Source organism: Balaenoptera acutorostrata, unplaced genomic scaffold (genome assembly GCF_949987535.1).
Source record: "Balaenoptera acutorostrata unplaced genomic scaffold, mBalAcu1.1 scaffold_993, whole genome shotgun sequence".
NCBI classification, from domain to species: Eukaryota; Metazoa; Chordata; class Mammalia; order Artiodactyla; family Balaenopteridae; genus Balaenoptera; species Balaenoptera acutorostrata.
Window position 1 is genome coordinate 21,743 of NW_026646594.1, and position 20,718 is coordinate 42,460.

General features: G+C 46.2%; 1 protein-coding gene and 1 pseudogene across 1 annotated transcript; one reads left to right on the top strand and one right to left on the bottom strand.

Annotated features, from left to right (window-relative positions):
* The first annotated feature begins 5,704 nt into the window (after positions 1-5,704).
* Positions 5,705-19,201, top strand: LOC130706983 (myosin-13-like). The gene is made up of 12 exons (XM_057539631.1): positions 5,705-5,908; positions 10,383-10,526; positions 10,612-10,768; positions 12,596-12,623; positions 13,429-13,540; positions 14,580-14,672; positions 16,089-16,152; positions 16,244-16,342; positions 16,447-16,550; positions 17,779-17,835; positions 18,416-18,482; positions 18,813-19,201. The coding sequence occupies exons 1-12, from the start codon at positions 5,705-5,707 to the stop codon at positions 19,199-19,201; spliced, it is 1,518 nt and encodes a 505-aa protein (XP_057395614.1).
* LOC130706982 (UBX domain-containing protein 4-like) lies at positions 5,922-9,117 on the bottom strand (annotated as a pseudogene).
* Positions 19,202-20,718: the final 1,517 nt, after the last annotated feature.

Here is a 20,718-nt window from a genome sequence, read left to right on the forward strand (position 1 = left end):
AATTAATTACATGGGACTGAATGAACTGATGAATATGGTTTATGACTTCGGGAAATATACTAGCTTTAATCTTTGTTTTCCAGAAAAACCTTTTCTCTTATGCTATGACCTATGACAAGTTGATAAAGTACGTCTTTGTGAACAAAGATGAAACATTTATCTTTTTCTCTCTACCTGATCCTGCCAGAATTTGGCCTCTCCAGCTGGCTCTCCTGTGGACTTGATATTTTATTGCAGCTGAATTACAACTAGTTATGCTAATCATTGCTTTAATTAGTTCTTTGTTTCCAAACTGTTTGTGCTTTGTGTCTCCCTGCTGCCCTATAACTTTGTCAGTGTTACTAGCTGCATTACTTTTATCCTGTCTATTTTATAAGACTGTTGTCTATTACAGTACCTAGTGTGTAACCAGGCCTCCAACAAAATAGATGATGGTTAACATCTTGAGGAAATAGATCACATTTATAACATAAAATAATTGTAATAGTGTGATTCTAAGTATGGGAAGAAGCAACAAGGGAAAATGTCTCTTGGATCATAATTAGACAGAGGATCCAGAGAATCTTTAATTATCAGTAGAGCCTAATCCAAAAATTAGCACCTCGAGTGGCATATCAAGAATTTTTGCCTGATCTAGGATGAGCCTCCTAGTGCCGTGGGACAAAATTTGATCATGAAATGTCTCCAAAATGTTGGTCAAATTCCTGACCAAGAGGAGAGGATTTGAGAAATGGAATATTTCCTGCCATGTAAGTCATCAGCAATTGCAGCCCTCCAATGTGAGCTGGTGAACCCTGAGGGAACTCAGGAAGGAAAAGAATACCTGCCATCTAGCAGCCATCAGACTGCAGCCACTCCCTATTGTGAGCCCTAAGGAAACTCAGGATGTGAAAAAACAGGATACAGGCCCCAGATAGCTGTGGTGCATATCAAAGGACTGATTTCAGTGAGCCCAGACTCTTGCATCTTCCCATATATAGAAAAGCGCAAATTCCTTAACTTGAGATGTTGCCTCCTGGGTTTGAAGTCCTAAAAAAATTCCCGCTGAATAAAACATAACTCTCAACTTTTAGGTTGTGAATATTTTTTAAGTCTACAGGTGTAAAGTAGACACTTTCTAAAGAGGAACAAAAGAAGACAAATCTCAACATTTGGAACACTGGCACCGCTTGGTGGACACTCCCAGAAAGATCCATCTGATGAAGCAGTTAGAATGGTCGTCACCCCTTTTCCCACAATACTGTGGAATGGACATTGACAGTGGGGAATTGTAACAAGAGCCAATTTTGACTCCATGTTGGATCTGTTTCTTTGACTTTAACCTTTGCTTTTTGTAACTTTTGTTATAATCATACATAATGGTCTGCCTCAGGGAACCCTGTCCCTCTGCCTGAATGTTAAACTAAAGTGCCTTTGTTCAGCTCACTGGGAGACGATGTGACCCTGCCCACCTGTTAATGACTGCAGACATGAAGAAATTAATACATCCCCTCCCCATGCTGGCCAAGCCATGCAAAACTAATGACCTTTTTGCTTTACTTCCTCACCTCCTCCCCCTCTCTGTTCTATAAAAGAAACTGGCATCCAGACCCCGATAAGATGGTTATTTTGAGACTTTAGTCTTCCATCTCGGTCTGCCACCTTTCCGAATAAAGTCACTATTCCTTGCCTCAAAAAAAAAAAAAAAAAAATAGTTGCCTAAAATCATTTTGTATTTGACCATTGGGACTATGCCATGGTTTTGGAAAGAGTGGCTTTATAAAAGCAAAATAATGCTCCCAAACATCACTGTATTTGAGGCCCTTGAGAACAATTCAGTTTCCTCAGTCCCAACCACAGAGATTCTGTTGCAGATGATTTTGATGTGGATCAACTTTCAACACTTTGGGTAGCAGGCTGAACACTAAGTCAAGCTAAATGACATCAGATCATACACTTGCAGCCTGATGAGATTCCCTCACACTATAGTGCAACCATTCTCAAACTGTGGCCCATGGATCCTTGGAGATTCCTAAGAACTTTTCAAGAGGTACATGAGGTCAAAACAATTTTCATAATACCCAGATGCCACGTGCTTTCTTCACTGTGTTGACTTAATGATGCAAAAGCAAGGATGGATAGACGACCTGACACTTTATTACAAATCAAGACGTGGCACCAAGATGTACTAATAGTCATAGTATTCTTCACAGCCAGACACTGACAGTGAAAAAGAATTTTTTTTTTAATTTAAAAAGCCAGCTTCAGGACTTCCCTGGTGGCACAGTGGCTAAGAATCCGCCTGCCAATGCAGGGGACACGGGTTCGAGCCCTGGTCCGGGAAGATCCCACATGCTGCGGAGCAACTAAGCCCGTAAGCCACAACCACTGAGCCCGTGTGCCACAACTACTGAAGCCCGCACGCCTAGAGCCCGTGCTCCGCAACAAGAGAGGCCACCGCAATTAGAAGCCCACGCTCCGCAACAAAGAGTAGCACTCGCCGCAACTAGAGAAAGCCTGCATGCAGCAACAAAGACCCAACGCAGCCAAAAATAAATATAAATAAATAAATAAATTTTTTAAAAAGCCAGCTTCATTGAAAAATGACCTAAAATTTGCAGCAGTGGAGAGTATTAATTTGATTACATCTCAGTTTTATCCACATCTTTGTAATATTCTACATGATCAAACAGGAAGTCCATGAAAAGCACTCCTTTTGCACACTGGACTTTGACATTTGTCTCAAGGAAAAACACATGTGCAGTTGTCTGAGTTGCAAGATGAACCAGCCACTTGATTCATGAAGCACCATTTTTACTTGAAAGAATGACTAGAGGACAAACTATTGTTTCTCAGACTTGTATATCTGGCACACAGTTTCTCAAAAAGCAGTGAAGTGTGTTTATCCTTTCAAGGAAAACTACTGACAGTATTTTTTACTAATGATATAGTTGAGTTTTCAAGCAAAAATTAAAATTTTGGAAGACTTGTATCTACTATCATTAGCTTGACAACGTCCTAATATTTGAATTTTCTAATGAGATCAGTACTGATATTAATGATTGTGATTTTTATACTGTATAATGAAACGTGCCAATATTTGGAAGTTCTGTATAATTCAGCGAACAATATTTTCCAAATGATCAACGTATGATGTTTACACATGGGTAAAAGTTTCATTCAAAGTTCAACACAGACCAACAGATCATAATGTTTGTTGATATGGTTTCAGATTCCACATTGCAACTAGCCTTTAAGGAACTACCACAGAAACTACCACGTGTCAAGTTTTGGTATAGTATCTAAAAAGAATTTCTGCAATTATTTGAAAGGGCAATTAAAATACTCCTTCCTTTTCCAAATTATATATCTGTGAAAGATTTTCTATATCTACTTTAACCAGAAAACAAAAAACAAAAAAACAAAAAACCATACAGCAACAGACAGAATACAGAAGCAAGCATAAAAACCCATCCATCTTCTACTCAGCAGACATTAAAGTGAGTTGCAAAAATGAAAAACAATGGTACTCTTGCCACTAATTTTTTTGTTTTGGAAAATATAGTCATTTTCATAAAAATATGTCATTAATGTTAACATGCAATGGATTTGATAGGAACTTTAAATGAATTAGATTTTCTCAATTTTGACTTCTAATACCATAAATATTGGTAGATATGACTTGCATAAACCAAACTCACTGGGTTCTCAATGGTTTTTAAGAGTGTGAAGGGGTTCTGAGAAAACAAAGCTTGAGAACTGCTGCTGTCGTAAAACTCACTTAAGCCACAAAAGTAAGGACTATCTTCACAGATGAGGAAACAATATGGATGAATTCTTCCTCTCCACCAGGCAGTAACTGAGAAAATTTAAACCGCATGAAGCCTGCAAGCCAGAGGCCCTCTTTGCGGTGCTATATTGAGTTCCAATCTCTTAACTATGAAAACTTAACCACGAGCACACAGATGGTTCAGCAGAGCCGCTGGCCAAAGTAAAATCGAAATGCAACTTATCCTGAATAAGATCCAGAGGGAAGCAGTTGCTCCTCTTTCTGTAGGACTAGATCCCCCCAGAATCTCAAGGAGGGATATTGAAACAACAGTCAGTTACCAATGAAGAGTAATTTCATAAAGTGTAAGATTGAGGGCGGGGGAAGTTCCAAGAGACAACCATAAAATGTTCAATTTTCCCACTTTTAATAGGAAACATAAAAGGCTTTATTCAAAACATATGACCTATTTCTTAAGAGAGATATGGGGATACATGTGTGTAATTGAACTCCATTTTATGGTCACTTACAGAAGAATGTATGGAAAGGAAAAAGCAGAGAAAGAAAGGGAGAAGGGGAAGAGTTGTGGGGAAAAGAAGTAGAGGGTCAGGAAGGATACGGGAAGAGGTCCAGAGGGAACAGGAAAAGCAAATGCAGATGAGGAAAAGGAACCAGAAAAGTCACACAACCTGTAGGGGCCTTAGAAATGAGCTAGGCTTGCTTCTTCATTTTAAGTGAAATTAGTGGCCCAAAGAAGTTAAGTGGTTTGACCAAGTTCAGTGCCGGGACTTTAAGCCAAATTTTCTAGCTTCTAAGCAAGGAAAACACATAAGGAGAAGGTCTGTGAAAGGGGATGGTTTGGAAAGAAGTGACGGGGGGTATGAGCGGGAGGGTGGACAGAGAGAGAGAGGCAGAAAGATACATAAACACACCATACACGCACATGCACACACACACACACGCTAAGCAGTGAGTTCTAAAGCAGGTATTTAATTAAACACTTTGTCACACCCCGACACTGCTACACATAACTAAAGTTTGGAGACCCCTGCCTTAAGCCCAGTACTTCTCAACTCTACTATGCCTAGAAATCACCTGGAGATCTTGTTAAAGTGCAGATTCTGGTTTTGTAATGCGGGGTGGTTCTGAGATTCTGAATGTCTAACAACTCCTCGGTGATGCTGATGCAACGTGTTCAAGGACCACTCTTGGAGTCAGAAGGCCCTACACCAGCAGTTCTCAGAGTGTGGTCCCTGGACCACAATGATGAATTCACCATCAGCTGATGAATGCACCACCAGCATTGCCTAAGAACTTGCTAGAAATGCATATTCTCAGGCTCCATCCCATACCTACTGAATCAGAAGCTCTGGGGGTGAGGCCCAGAAATCTGTGTTTTAACAAGCTCTCCAGGTAATTCTGGTGCATATTAAAGTTTGGAACCATTGCACTAGGCCATAATGTCTCCTATCACCTTGTTGCCTGTAATTGGCTAAACAAGTGTGGCAGTACTTTATGTTCAAGTCATTACTTTTCACTGGGCTATCTGAACTTTCTACTAGGAATTATCAACATTCCAGTAATTCTTGTCAGACACCCTTAAGATTTGGGAATGACACCGAGATCATGAGGCTCAAATGTGATGTGTAATTAAGGAAGTATTTTCTGAGGCCTCCTTTATTAGGCTCAGCTTGGCTTCCTCTAATTGGTTTAGACTTCCACACCTGGAGCTGGACTAAGAGATGTCCCCTCAAACTTTTTTCTTGGAGTAAAATATCTCCTTTAGCTCACCCCGACTTGCCCACTCTAGGCCCCTATACCAGGTCCTGGATTCCTCAGAACGTAGGTTAATCCCAGGAACTTTTGAATCTGGCCCCCTGTCTGAATGGAAATAACAGGATGGAGCTCCCCAAAGCTCCAGACTCAGCAGCCCTGGTCTTCCCAGCCCCTGCAGTCATGAGCTCTGATGCAGAGATGGCCATTTTTGGAGAAGCAGCTCCCTACCTGTGGAAATCAGAGAGGGAGAGAATCGAGGCTCAGAATCGCCCATTTGATTCTAAGAAAGCTTGCTTTGCAGTGGATGATAAGGAATTTTATGTGAAAGGTATGATCCAGAGCAAGGAAAATGACAAAGTCACAGTCGAGACCCTCGACAACCGGGTAAGTGTTGACCTCAGATGTCCTTGCTAACGCGGGCATCCCCCTCTGCCTTTGGAGTAGAATAGTGGAAATTGCACGCTGGCCCATAGGAGTCTGAAGCTAGAGCAAGACTCGCATTGATCTCCTCTGAGTGACGCCGCAGGGAAACACTGCCATGGCGCACACCGTTCCTCTGGCTCTTTCCTTCGAGGACTTGGGCTCTGAGGGTTTGTATGATGTTTGCTTTGGAGAAAGGGGAAGGTGGTGGTGGAAGAGTTTGGACTGTTTAAGGGAGAGATTGATACAGATTGCTGCTGGATGGGTGAACATACCAAATAGAACTCTCTAGGCTGCAGAGTGACTTACAGAGGGAGCTCCAGAGGCAATGCCTAATTTAATGCAGAGAATTACAGAGCACCATTCAATTCAATCCTTACTGGACACGCACCATGTCTAGGTCACAGTGTCTATCACTCTGCAAATATGAGCAAATCTCAGTCCCGCTTCCCCAAAGTTTATCATCTAGTGTAGGAATCAAGAGTACATGGTGGGTATGGGGACTTCCCTGGTGGCACAGAGGTTAAGAATCCGCCTGCCGATGCAGGGGACACGGGGTCAATCCCCGGTGCCAGAAGATCCCACATGCCGCGGAGCAACTAAGCCCGTGCGCCACAACTATTGAGCCTGCACTCTAGAGCCCGCGAGCCACAACTACTCAGCCCGTGCGCTACAACTACTGAAGCCCGTGTGCCTAGAGCCTGTGCTCTGCAACAAGAGAAACCATGACAATGAGAAGACCGTGCACCGCAACGAAGAGTAGCCCCCACTCGCCACAACTAGAGAAAAGCCCGTGTGCAGTAAGGAAGACCCAACGCAGCCAAAAATAAATAAATAAAATAATTTTTTAAAAAAAGAGTACATGGTAGGTATGAATCGCAGTTCACAAATTCAAGCATACAAGACAGATGATGATGACGATGATGATGATGATGATTGTTATTATTAAACTTAACCTCTGGTGTCAGCCTCTTTTCACAGGGCCGGAAATAAATTTTCTGGAGTTACTATTGGGGTCCCCTCCCCAGAGCCATGCCACATTTTCAGTAATACCACATGGGGTGTCACTGCCCCCCTGAAGGATTGCTAAGAAACAAGCCCCAGTTTCTTTTTTTTTTTTTTTTTTGGAAAATATTTTTTTATCCAGTGTTTAAGTAAGATTAAAAACTACAAGATTTTGCTTGCAGCTGATGAGCAAGAAGAGAAAAGTTAAACCCAAATTATCATCTGATTGGCTAGTTAATACGCTCTGACTCAAGATCAAATTATTCAGTGACACACCAGTTACTTTGTGTGGGCTGAGGAGTTCTGGAGCAAAACAGCCCTAAACAAAACATATCATCTGAGAGCACAGGGTTAATGGGCATATGAAATACTAAACAAGAAAGCTGATAAAGGGAGGCTGTCCCAGACCTTTTGCTATTTTAGGCTTCTAGCAGTTGGTTACCATATACAAGGACCTAGCAGCCAGTTATTTTATCTCTTGACTTATCTGAGGTTAAACAACTTTAACCCACTAAGCAGGAATAAAGAGACACTTTGTAGATGAGTTGGAAAACATAAAGCAGTCCCACTTCTCCAGTAGAATTTTAGTTGAATTAAATCATAAGAGAAACAATGATTACTGCACATATTGTCCTTGTCACACTGCATCTGTTGAGTAGAATTTCCATTCCAAGTGTTGTTTTCATCTTCACCATCGTCTTGAGTCCTCAGTCTGTATATCTTGCCCTCCTTTTTCAAGTCTTCCCCCCGTTTCTCCAGCACTCTTTTTCTGACTGGTTCCCTTTTTTCTGAGTTGCTAGAGGATGCAAGGTTTGAGGATTCCAATGATGCTGCTCTCACCGAGGTCTGTGCAGGAGGAGGATTACCAAATAAGAAGTTGCTAATCAATCTCCAGATGGCAAGGAATGGGTAAAGTACTGTCCCCAAGAATGTCCAAAAGTCGCCACTGGAAGAATGTACCATGGATGTAGTTGGTCTTCCTGCTGGCAACAGTACCACTGAAGCACTTGGGGCAAGTTCCAAATCCAGTAATTTCTTTTTATAATCTTCTTTGGTAAATTCCCTCCTGGGAAACATTGTTGCTAATGAAAAATTACCGTAAGTGTTGCCAACAGTCTGTGCAGCAAACTGCCTTGCTTCTTCTAGAGGAGCATCAGAAGGGAACTGATTTGTGAAGGAAGAACCATCAGGAAGACGGAATTGAATTCTCGCAACATTGTTTCTTTCTTTTGTGGAAGAGTCTCTCTTGACTTCCATTTCTGCCTGTTTGGCCGGCAGGGCAGCAGCTTTAGCAGCTTCTACTTCTTCCTTTGTCTTTGCAAAACGAGCAGCTCTCTCTGCACGGTCCAGTGCAATCTTCTGTTTTATACGCTCTCGAGCTGCCCTATCTTCTGCCTTTTCTCTGTTCCTTTCCTCTAATATTCTTTTTGTTAATTCTTCTTCTTGCTTTCTTTTATAATCCAACATTTCTTTTCCAGTTTTCCTCCTCTCAATTTCCTCCTTAATCTCTCTCTGTTCTTCCTCTTTCCTCTTCTCTTCTCTCTTTTCTTCAAGTTTTTTGGTTAGTCTTTCCACTCTGACGGTGAGCTCCTCTGTAGGTCTCTGATTTGAACATCCACCAGGCTCTGGAGACACAGTGGCCTGGCCTGAAATTTCTCCTCCTGTTGCAGAATCTGACTTTGTGTCAGAAGTGGGTGGTGTCTCACAGAGCTCTACATTTCTGGACTGACAGTTTTCAGAAGTGTTGTTCTGATCAAATGAGGTGGATGGAGTAGAGACTGAACTTTCTCACTGGCCACTATTTGCCACTGATATTTCACCTTTTAACGAGTGCATCTGCCGGACTTTGTGGATTGTGGTAACAAGTTCATCTGCAGGAACACTTCCTGCTATTACTTCCAAGGGAATTCCACTGTCTCCAATAAAGAAACTGGATGGAACACACACTACAGGATAGATCTGTGAAAACTGTAGGCAGGCTTCACTTTTGGTATCGATTTTCACAGCAACAAAACCGTTTGAAGATGCTTCTGTCACTTGCTCATCTTCCCAACTTGCAGCCGTCTGTGTAGCCTGTTCATCATCACCTGCCACGAACACCACGAAGACCACGCCGCTCCTCTCGGCCGACGCGATGGCGGCCGGAATGGCGCGTGCAACCACAGCATCGCTGCCCTCAGGGACAGGCGCTCGCTCGGCGTGTTGCCGCCTCGGTCCCGGAGCCGGCCCTGCCCTCTCCGTCTTTGGGCCCCCATGGCCGGCCTCCGGCTCCGCACCGGCGCGCAGACCCGTCAGCGGCTCCCAGGACGCGTGCAAGCGCGCAGGCCGAGGCGCGCCCCGCGACGCATGACGCCACGCATCGCCGTTGGCAGCGCTCCCCCGTCCTTTGTCTCGTTGGCAAGTCGGTGCGTGCGGGAGCCCAGGAGACCGCAGGCCCTGCAGTCCCGGAAGTGGAAGGAGCTCCCCAGTTTCTGAACCTTCAGGACACACAGATTTTTCCATCTTCCTTATGCTATTTTGGATGTCCCTCTCTCTCTAGTTTAGGGCGGTGGGGCAGAAGGGCTTCCTTTCCTCAAGAGATTTGGTCTATATCAACAAATCTCCTCCCTTTTATCTTTTCGGTAAAACCCTCAAAGCTCTTCTGAGGATTCGAGCTTTTGGAAAACAAACGCTAGAAAGGCTTACAGGCTCTCTCGCTTTTATGCCCTATTTTCTACCTTTCCTGAGTAATGGAGTGCCAGTTGTATGCTTAAAGGGGAGGGAAAACAGAGAGGGGAAAATTAGGTAATAGTCTCAAAATACTGTTCAGGCATGGACCATGCTTCAAGTCCAAATGTTTTAACTATTAGGGCAGCGGTGCAGGGAATTCTGGAAGCCTTGAAAAGACAGGGGAGAGCAGAAACAGGTCATGGAAGAGGTGGCACTTCAGAAGAGCTTTGAAGCTTGCTAGATGTAATTTCAATGTAGATATATTCCAGACAAAGGGACCCACGTGAGCAGAGGTATTGAGGTGGAGATTTACAGAATACACTGGAAGAGTTTTTTCCAATCTTCCAAGCGTGATCTCATTGCAGCACTCATAGCAAATGGGGTAAACAGAGGCAAGCTGCTGTGGCCTTGGCCAGCCTGAGTTCCACCTGGCCACCCTGAGGCTGAAGGGCTCTATAACTTTGCACACCTGTAACCCTCTTCTGGCACACAGAATGGCATGCTGACTTGGGGGCATCAGACCAGAATTGGTTATGCAGTTTGACCAGTCTTAGGTTTATCAAGAACAGTTATTTACGGATCATCTCTGGGCACAGAAATGATCCATAAAGTTAACCACGGTAATGGGGTAATCTCACCACAATATCTCACCATGTTCACCCCACTGGTAGGTCACCACATCGGCTCTCCCACTCATCATGTGATTTTTCCTCTCAATATCCAGACACTCACTCCGAACAGTGACCAAGTCTTCCCCATGAACCCTCCCAAATTTGACAAGATCGAGGACATGGCCATGATGACCCACCTACACGAGCCAGGAGTGCTGTACAACCTCAAAGAGCATTACGCAGCCTGGATGATCTACGTGAGTACCCTTCAACCTCTCTTTATTCCATTTCCTTCTCTTAGTAAAGTCAAGATCCATAGGTTGAATTTTCTGATTTTCTCAGACCTACTCAGGCCTCTTCTGTGTCACCGTCAACCCCTACCAGTGGCTGCCGGTGTACAACCCTGAGGTGGTGACGGCCTACAGAGGCAAAAAGCACCAGGAGGCCCCGCCCCACATCTTCTCCATCTCTGACAACGCCTATCAGTTCATGTTGACTGGTGAGTAATTTCTTTAATCCATATTTTAAAAAATAGTTTTAGTGAAGTATTCAAGTCCTTTAACTGCACTGGTTCTTAGTTAATTACTCGAGCCCTTCACAAGCTTTGCTCATCCAAACGGTGCAATGACCAAAGTGACCTCAGTAGATTCAGAGGATGTCAGGATGGAAAGCCAGGGGCGCAGTATCTTCCATTACCAGTCACGGTTCTTAAGCCAGAGCTTGGGACTGAAGCCACACTAAGTACATGCTTCTCTGGGGGTGGATGTGAAGCACAAGGAGATGCGCTGCCCCCACCTCCAAAGAAACCCCCAACAGGAACACACTTGGAAGAGAGACTATATTAGTAGCCACTTAGGAATGCAAAGTTGGAGAAATGGGCACAGCAACTTCCCTTCACCTGTTTTCTCAGGCTCCCTCTTTCTCCTCCTTAAATTTCCAGAATAGCAGATGAAATAGCAGAGATGTGGTAATACTGTCACCCTTGTCATGCCTAACATCACTTCGGTCTGTTCAACTTTCACCTGATTTGACTTGGTGCAGAGAGAAGAAGTAGAAGCAAGCATCTGAGATCTGAAGATGCTTAAAAGTCATCCAGGACAATGTTGCCCAAACTTCAGCCATTCCAATGTCACATTCGCAATCCTGGCCATTTCTGCATATTTAAAATCTTTCCTTATAGTGACTGAAGTTCCGTCCATTTCAAAAAGGAAGAATAGGGAATTCCCTGGCGGTCCAATGGTTAAGACTCTGTGCTTCCACTGCAGGGGACATGGATTCGATACCTGGTCAGGGAACTAAGATCCCACATGCCACGTGGCATGGCCAAAAATAAAAATAAAATAGGAACCGAACAAATCTGTCCTTTGATCTGGAGGAAAACTATTTTTTTTTAAAAAAGGAAGAATAATATCACTATTAGTATTAGTTTCTTAGGACTGCCGTAACCAAGTACTACACACTGGGTGGCCTAAGCAACAGAAATGCATTGTGTCACAGCTCTGGAGCCTGGAAGTCTGAGATCAAGGTGTCAGCAGGGTTGGTTCCCTCTGAGGGCCGAGAGGGAGAATGTGGTCCAGGCCACTCTCCCAGCTTCCTGTGGTTTGCTGGCCATCCTTGCCATCCCTTGGCTTATAGAATCATCACCTTGATCTGCACTTTCATCTTCACATTGTGTTCTCATCTGTCTCCAAATTTCTCTTTTTATAAGGACACCAGTCATATTGGATTAGGGGCCCACCTACTCCAGTATGACCTCATCTTCACTAATTACATCTGCAATGACCCTATTTCCAAATAAGGTCACATTTTGAGGTACTGGGGGTTAGTTAGGGCCTCAACATATTAGTTTGTTGGGGGGAACACAATTCAACCTATAACACTCTTGTAAATGGAAAATCACGGTCACTGTCCACAAGTAGAAAGTAAAGGTGAAAGAAAAAGGCAATGACAACAAATCAGTGTCCATAAATTCTAATTAGAAGCTGTGGCTTCTTACAAGTTCTAAGTCTGAGACTTGCTTTCTTTGTTGAAAAGGGAGATAAGAAAGTGCTACTGAGGAGGTAAAGATCTGTGAACACGAATAACTTCCACACTGTGGGACTCACCGTTCACTTCCCATGCTGCCCACGTTACACATCCAGCATTTGGGAAATCTGCACAAATTGTCTCAAAGAAGATTCGACATGCCCAAATCATCACACCACTAGTTAATGGCAAAGCCAGAACTAGAACTCATGGGCTCTGTCTACCCCCAATGTTGCCTGATTTGTATGTCCTGCCTGTATGTTGTTTATTTATTCTGTCCTGCTTCCTTCTGCATTTCTAGATAGAGACAACCAGTCCATCCTCATCGCGTGAGTAACCTGTGTTGTTGCCATGATGACTTGGAAGGGGCTGTCCATTCCTTCTGCTTTCCTTTAGCTCACTTAATTTTTTTAAAAAAATTATTTTATTGAAGTATACTTGATTTACAATGTTGTATTAATGGCTGCTGTACAGCAAAGTGATTCAGTTATACATATATATTCCTTTTCATATTCTTTTCCATTTTGTTTTATCACAAGGTATTGAATATAGTTCCCTGTGCAATGCAGTAGGACCTTGTTGGTTATGCATTCTATATCTAATAGTTTGCATCTACTCATCCCAAACTCTCAATCCATTTGTCCTCCATTCCCCCTTTCCTTGGTCCCCTTGGCAATTACAAGTCTGTTCTCTATGTCTGTGTATCTCACTTTATTTTATTTTATTTTACTTTATTATATTTTATTTATTTTTGGGTGTGTCGGGTCTTAGTTGCAGCACTCGGGATCTTTTGTTGGGGCGCACGGGCTCTTCGCTGTGGTGTACAGGCTTCTCTCTAGTTGTGGCAGGCGGGTTTTCTCTTCTCTAGTTGTGGCACACAGGCTCCAGAGTGCGTGGGCTCTGTAGTTGTGGCACGCGGGCACCAGAGCACGTGGGCTCTGTAGTTTGTGGCACGTGGGCTCTAATTGAGGCGCGCAAGCTCAGTAGTTATGGCGTGCGGGCTCGGTTGCCCCGCGGCATGTGGGATCTTAGTTCCCTGACCAGGGATTGAACCCGCGTCCCTTGCATTGCAAGGGGGGTTCTTTACCACTGGACCACCAGGGAAGTCCCTCTCACTTACTTTTAAATCAACAGCGGGGAATCCGGGGCTGGGAAGACAGTGAACACCAAGCGTGTGGTCCAGTACTTTGCAGCAATTGCGGTCACTGGGGAGAAGAGGAAGGCGCAGCGGCCGAGCAAGATGCAGGTGAGCAGCTTCCTGCACCTGGAAGGCTTGCTGGAATGAGTATACCTGAAACCCCAGGTGAACCCCAAGTGTCCGCAGGGCTTTGTGCTCAGCAGAGATGCACAGCACGAGGTCCTGCCCTAGGGGGTGTTTACGGGGCAAGGCAGGAAATGGCTCCACCTTGTGGACTCGGGCTCTAGCACCAGCTCCATCAGCAACAGCCGAGTGACCTTGAACAACTCCACATCCTCCTTTGGCTAAGGAATGGTTTAGGCCAGTGGTTTTCAAACTGGAGTGCACGTCAGAATCACCAGGAGGGTTCGTTAACAACGGATTGCTGGTCCCCAGGCCCAGAATTTCTGAAATTCCTGTCTCACATTCAAAATCCTGGCATGTTGCATTTCTGTCATGTTACCATTGTTCATGCCCTGTCCAGGGATCACACTTTGAGAACCACTGGGCTGGACAGTAGTTTCCAAACAGCTCTGAAGTCAGAAAGGCAAGCAATCATGTGGGGAAGGGGAAAAGGTAAAAACTCTGCTTTCTATAAGTGGATTTCTACGTAATAATTCTCATAAAATATTTTATGCAACTTAAACATTTTTTTGAGAACCACTGTTTCTATCATATGGGTCACTTTCATTGCTCACAGTCTGTTTCTACTTCTGAACCCGAATATCTGTATAAATGGGTCCTGGTGCATGCAGGAACAGAGGTCTATATTTTACAAATCCATAATTTATAATAAAATGTTATCAGAGAAGAAAGGCCATCTGGGAGATTGAGAGGTAGCAGGTAGGGCTCCAACCTGGAATCTGGTGTGGCCAGAAGCCACTTTGATGCTGTGCTAAGACTCCTTCTACGATGGGACCTTGAAGCCTCCTTGGGTGGGGTGGGGATGGGCCTGTGGGTACTCAGCACAACTGTACCTGCCACCAGCCTGAGCTGGGCGACATCTCTCCCTGGGGCCTTTCCAGAGCATCCACACTTTTGAGTCACTGGGAAGTTACTTTGGAAGACGACCAAAGTCCTCTCTTTTCCTCTTCTCACATATTATTAGGGAACCCTGGAAGACCAGATCATCCAGGCCAACCCCCTCCTGGAGGCCTTTGGAAATGCCAAGACCGTGAGGAATGACAACTCTTTGAGATTCATTAAGACTCAGTCCAATTGTCAATGACCTCCAGAAAGAAAACCCTCTCCTCCAATGCTGAATATGAAAAATGGCCACATAAACTAGGATATATCTGGCCTTAGTCTACCCCCAAGCCCTTCAGATCAAGCTGCCCAACCGGGATATTCTGATAACCCTTCAAAGAACATTTTGTCTTATTCCCAGCCGAAGGAAGATTTAGCTGTCCTTCCCTAACTAATCAGCATCACCTCAGAGCCTCCTGAAGTCACAAGGATTCAAGATTCAAATTCCACAAGTACAAAATGACTTCTCTATGCTAAAATTGGTCTCTTCATGTGGAAGCATTTTAAAATACATAAGTCCATTGAACAGTATCCACTGACTTATTAGCCATGAAAACCTTAGTGTAAAGTTAGTTAGCAGATCTGACCTTCTCCAAGTCAGGAGGTGCTGGGAGGAGGGAAAACCTGGTGGAGGCAGCAGAGCTCAAAAATTGGGAAGAAGTTGAAACTGAAGATACTGAAGGATATGTCCCATCCTTCAATGTTTCACTTAGGATTAGCTCAACCAAAGAGGCATTTACTTCCGACACTGGCAAATAAACAAGTATCCAGTCTCCTATCTAATTTCACTGGCCAGTAGAGCAAGTACCCAGAGGCACTTGCATTCAGCAGCTAGAACTCCTGAAGAGCGAACACATAATTCACATAAACCTACACTGGTCCTTCATTAACTCTTCTTAGGCTTCATTCAAAGAATACTGAGAATACTACTGAGGATGTACTACATTCCAGGGTCTGTGGGTGAACAAGCAAGGCAATATTTTTGCCCTCCAATTGGCTCACAGAGTGGTAGCGACCAATTAAGCAGAAGATGTAAGAAGGGAGTATACACACACACATATATACTATATATAATTTCACCCCTCACTCCCCAAGATTGGGGGAACCCAAGTGCTGAGTGGGTCTTTGGGGAGCCAGGAGGCCTGGCCTGGGAGCTAGGTTTGCATGTAGTAAGTAGTAAGGAAAACTGAGGCAAGAAATCTCAGAAGTAACATCCAGAGGCAAAAAAGAAGTCAGATAGTCCAACCAGGTTATCCGTTCAAAGGTGTTACAAAGAGTTTGAGCAGGATAAAGACCAAGGAGACAGTCAGGTGTGAGGTGGTCCCAAACAGAGACTCGAGAGGGAGCCTGCAGGCGTCCCCAGAGCTGTGGGAACAGGGCCAGGTGCTCTGGGCAGAGCTACCTGAGTCTTGGCTGAGCCGGCGTGGGGACCAGATGCCAAGCAAACAGAGAGGAGGAAGGTCCTCATGATTCTGGCATCGCCTCCTCCGTGAGCCTACACAGCCCACCCATCCTCAGTAGCACCTAACAGAAGCCGGCTACAGCACCATAGAAAGAAAATAACTGTGTTTTTCAATCTGTCTTTGGACAGGGGACGTTCCTTCGCATTCACTTTGCAGCCACAGGAAAGCTGGTGTCAGCGGATAGTGAAACCTGTGAGTCCAAACACTCTATCTGGCACCTTGGCTTTGGCCACAGAGGCATCTCCTGGGGACCCTAAAATCACATCGTTTTTTGTTATCTTAGATCTCTTAGAAAAATCCAGGGTGACATTTCAGTTATCCCGTGAGAGAGGCTATCATATTTTTTACCAAATCACGTCAAACAAGAAGCCGGAACTTATGGGTAAGTTCCTTGGTTATCATTCTCATCTTCCAAATCGATCACATTGGAAAAAAACTCAGAGTCAGTTGTGCATAAGATGCTAAAGGGATCCTTCTGCTTCACAGACCTGCTTCTCATTTCAACCAACCCCTTTGACTTCCCCTTTGTGAGCCAAGGAGAGGTCACCGTGGCCAGTATTGATGACAGTGAGGAACTGTTGGCCACTGATGTAAGTATTTTGTGTGTTTATTTACTTAAGTAAGGAATTGTTGAACTTATGAACTGAGAGGTACCCATGATCTCAGGAGGAAACTGGGATGCAGGGATGCTCAGTGATTAGACCCAAGAGCTCAGAGAATTAGTACAGATCACACCCCTCCCCCACTTGGTTCCATTTCAGAAGATTCCAGGAAATGGGAATATAGAAAGTTCTCCAAAATAGGCCTTCAGTTCCATTCTCCAGCTTTTTAGAGTAAATGTTTGCATGGATAAGGTCTTTAAAGTTTTTGTTGGAAGTTTTCAGGGTACAAAACCATCTACCTGGTTCTTTTAAGAAAATCTAGAAAATACAGAAAAGTCTAAAGCAGGAGAAAACAGTCCCGCTCTGCAGCAGCCGTTCCATTCCTCCAGCTACCTGCCACCTCGGGCTCACAGTAGGCACCCACTTCCTCAACACACCTGTCAGGCCTCTGGCCTTTAGCTTTGGGGAGTATCTCCAGGGTCAATAACCATAATATTAACTGAGTGCATTGAGCACTCATGCATGCTAGGAACTGAGAAAAGAGCTTTGCCTCAACAAAACCTCTGGGATCAGCACCACTGCTACCCCCGTTTCATAAACGTAGAGGCTGAGTCTTAGGGAAAAAACACACGATTTGCACGAAGACAGTTTGTAAACGACGGTCTGAACCCAGATCTGCCCAACCCCAGAACTTGCATTTTTAACCCTAACCCTAAGACCCTGACCCTGACCCTGACCCTGACCCTGACCCTGGCCCTGGCCCTAACCCTAACCCTAACCTCATAGTGTTGCTGACCCTTCCATTGATATAATTGTATGTAATTGAACTTATTCAATAAATCTATTAAACACCTGCCCTCTGCCCAACATCCTCCCAGGTGTTGGAAATGCAATGAAAATACTCCATAAGATGCGCACCTGGTGGGCACATTGTTAACAAAAGGCTTTTACATTTTCACCAGTAGTTTCTCCGTAAGGTCATCACTTGCCAATTAATGACCATGCTGTTTAGGAAGCTCATTAAAAACCCAGGAGTCACGGTTCCCGGCAGGCTCTCCCGTTCTCCCTCGGGCACTCTTCCACCCTCTCTAGGTTTCAGTTTCCAGGAACTCGAGCCTATTGAGAGAGTGAGGAAATAGCTAATCTGGTTTTTGGATGATAGACCATAAACCAGATTTAAAGAAAAATATGTCATTGCTGGTTTTCATTCAAACAGACAGGTATAATGAAGGAAGGAATCCCTCTGGCCCTCCAGGAGTTGCCTGGGAACCTAGTCTGTGAAATACTTATACATCAAGAGATGGCTCTGAGCTGGAGTTCTACAAAAGAAGAGTAGAGCAACCCAGTACAGCTTTATACCCCCTCAGCCGCAGGAGGAGAATGGCTGCAGGCTACTGAAAGCCAGCAGCATTGACAAATAAACTCCCCCCAGCCTTTGCCAAACTACAGTGGTACCTCTGAGTTCTCTGTTTCCTTCTCTATTCTGACTCTTTTCTCAATAAATCCACATTTCTTAATAGAGTGTCACAGTGGAAGCAAAACAGACCTTCAATTTTCAGACCTCAATTTATAAAGCAAAGGTTCTAGGGGTTTTGTTTTTAAATTAAAGGACCACATAATTTGAAAATTGTACAGGTTCTAATTCTTCAGTTCCAAGACACCAAACACACTGCATGCGGTCCCCATGGAAAGGCCCCTCTCAGCAGAAGCGCCACCGATTCCACAATGAAAGGGCAGCAAAGTGCCCTTCTCCCTTCTCTGCTGCCTGGATAGCCCCCATGTTTTTCAATCCATGCCCCCTGGCAAGTTTCTAAGGTGCAATTCTGAGACCCTTCCCTTTCCCATCCCAGCAGGTGGCCAAGGGCCGGCCCGGGCTGGAGACGTGCAGGAAGCAGAGCTGGGCCAGCTGGCCAGAGTGGGGTTTGGGGGTTCTCAGCAGGAGAAATCACCATGCAGGATAAATCCCTTGGCCTTGCCATAAGCCAAGGGCAAGTCTCTCAGGGCTACGGGCCCTCTCAGGTTCTCCTTGCAGAGACCTCGCGTGGGGCACTTGGCTACTTGTGAAAACCGCGCGGGAGCGAGCTTTACACCAGCAGATGTTTTGTAAAATTGGACGGGGTAGGCTCGGGCCTGTCCTCAAAGCCTCTACTCAAAGGCGAGCCCTTCCTGCGGCCGCCAGGTTAGGGGGCTACGTGACTGTGCCGAACAGCTCTGGTGTGAGTCGTGCTTCCCTCCTCCACCCACCCCCAGGAGCCCCCGTCCCCTTACCTGCGGCCCGCGGCCCTCCGCTCCGCGCTCGGATGCCGCTGGGGTGCCAGGGACCCACGGGAGTGGTCGTTCCCAGCCGCTGCGCGCTGGCTCCCTGGATCCGCGCCAGCTCGCCGGGGCCGACGGCCAGGAGCCCCGAGGACGCCCCGTGCCAGGTGCGCTCCGGCCGGGACGCCCACTTCCGGGAGAGGCGCGCGGACCGCCTGCGCGCTCAGGGGAGCCGCAGCCAATGCCGAGCGAGACCCGCCCCGCCGGCGCCGCGTCCGCGCAGCACAGCAGGGTCTCGGCACTCCGGGCACGGGCGCCTGGGGCCGGGCGTCCCCTCTCCTGCCAGCGCGAGGCAGGAAGCGGCGCCCCTCCGAGGCCGCTAGCGATGCCCTGGCGCGCGGGCCCCTGGGGCGCGGAGACCGCTCCAGGCTGGAATCAGCGAGGCCAACACCGCCAAGAGGATCGCTTGCCGGGACCCGACTCGGGCGGCGGAGCTGCAGGCCCCCGCAAACAACCCAGTTTTTTAAATGGAAAAACGACTTGAAAAGACCCTTCTGCATCCTAACATGCTGTGTCGCTCACAGGCAAGCAACGTGAGAACTTGCTCGAGGCAAGGACCTGAAAGGCTATGGAGAAGCGGAGGCGTGTAGCAGTTTCCAGGAGGCCGTAGTCGCTGCTCGGCAGCATTTTCATGCCAGAACGCTATTCAGGACTCCTAGGTGCCTCGCCTGGAAACCCTAGTCCCTGCAAGCACACCGAGTGCCCTCAGGCTCCCCTGGCCCTTCTAAGCACTATCCAGGCCCGTAGCTTTCCGACTCCCAGTGTGTAGGCGGAGTTTAGGGCAACCCAGGGCACTCTTCTGGGGACATCTTGATGTAGCCAGCACTCGCACCGGTTCACGAGCACCGTTCTAGCGAGTTCCACCATGCTGTGGAAGTCGCACTCATTCCCTCATCTGAGCTGCAGAGTGAAAAACACTAGGCTTCTCCTTCCATTTAGGACCTCCTACCTGAAGTCACCCTGCCCACAGGAGAAAGGCGGCTTGCGTTCCTATTGCAACGAAAGCACAGTTTCTCCTGTAGCACTGCAGGCTTTTGAAGAGGCACGGGCCCAGAGGCCTAGCCAGGGCGTTCCTTGGTGAGGCCGTTCCCTAGTTGCAGAACACCCTGCCTCGAGAAGTTGATTCAGGGAAGCAAACAGTGTGTACTCGGTGTCTCATTTGACTTGTTAGAAACCACAGAGATGTATGCTGCCTGAGCCCATGGAAATGGGGGCATGATGGTACTAGCCTTGCTTTCCACTTGGAAAGCTCCAGTCTTGCTGCCGTGAAGCTCCCTGAAAGTCTCTGCTGTTTTCAGGCCTCTGGCCACTCTAACCATGGGTGTGGGAACTCAGTGAGTTTTCTCTGGCTACACACGGAGCTTCTTTGGCCGGGGTCGGGCTCACCTTGCCATGCACCAAGAGCTAAAGGGAATCTCAATGTGAGTCCTTGCCTCGAGATAAGGCCCTGAGTAGCCCTGCAGAAAGCGAGGCGTGCAGCTCTTTCCATGAGCTCTTAGTCGTTGGTCTGCTTTACCTTAAAGGAAGTTCCCTTTTCAGGACTCCTAGGCCCCTCGGGTGAGCTTCCTTTTTGTTCCAAGCTTTCCGAGTACCTCCCCAGCCCTGTAGGCCTGCTGAGCAACAACGAGGCCCGTTGGTCCCTCGGAGGTCCTCTGTGTCTGCTGAGTCATGGGCAACACACTGCACTCTTTCTTCTGACATCTTGATTCACAGCACTCGCACCGGTTCACGAGCACCCTTCTAGCGAGCTCCAACATGCCGTGGAAGTCGCACTCATTCCCTAGTCTGAGCTGCACAGAGAAAACCACTAGGCTTCTCCTTCCATCTACGAACTCCTAAC

Excerpts from the sequence above, each read along its gene's own strand:
- LOC130706983 (XM_057539631.1), top strand. The coding sequence starts at position 5,705 with ATGAGCTCTGATGCAGAGATGGCCATTTTTGGAGAAGCAGCTCCCTAC. Across the intron at positions 10,769-12,595 it reads CTATCAGTTCATGTTGACTG|ATAGAGACAACCAGTCCATC; the intron begins GTGAGTAATTTC and ends CTGCATTTCTAG. Across the intron at positions 16,551-17,778 it reads AGGAACTGTTGGCCACTGAT|ACAGGTATAATGAAGGAAGG; the intron begins GTAAGTATTTTG and ends TCATTCAAACAG.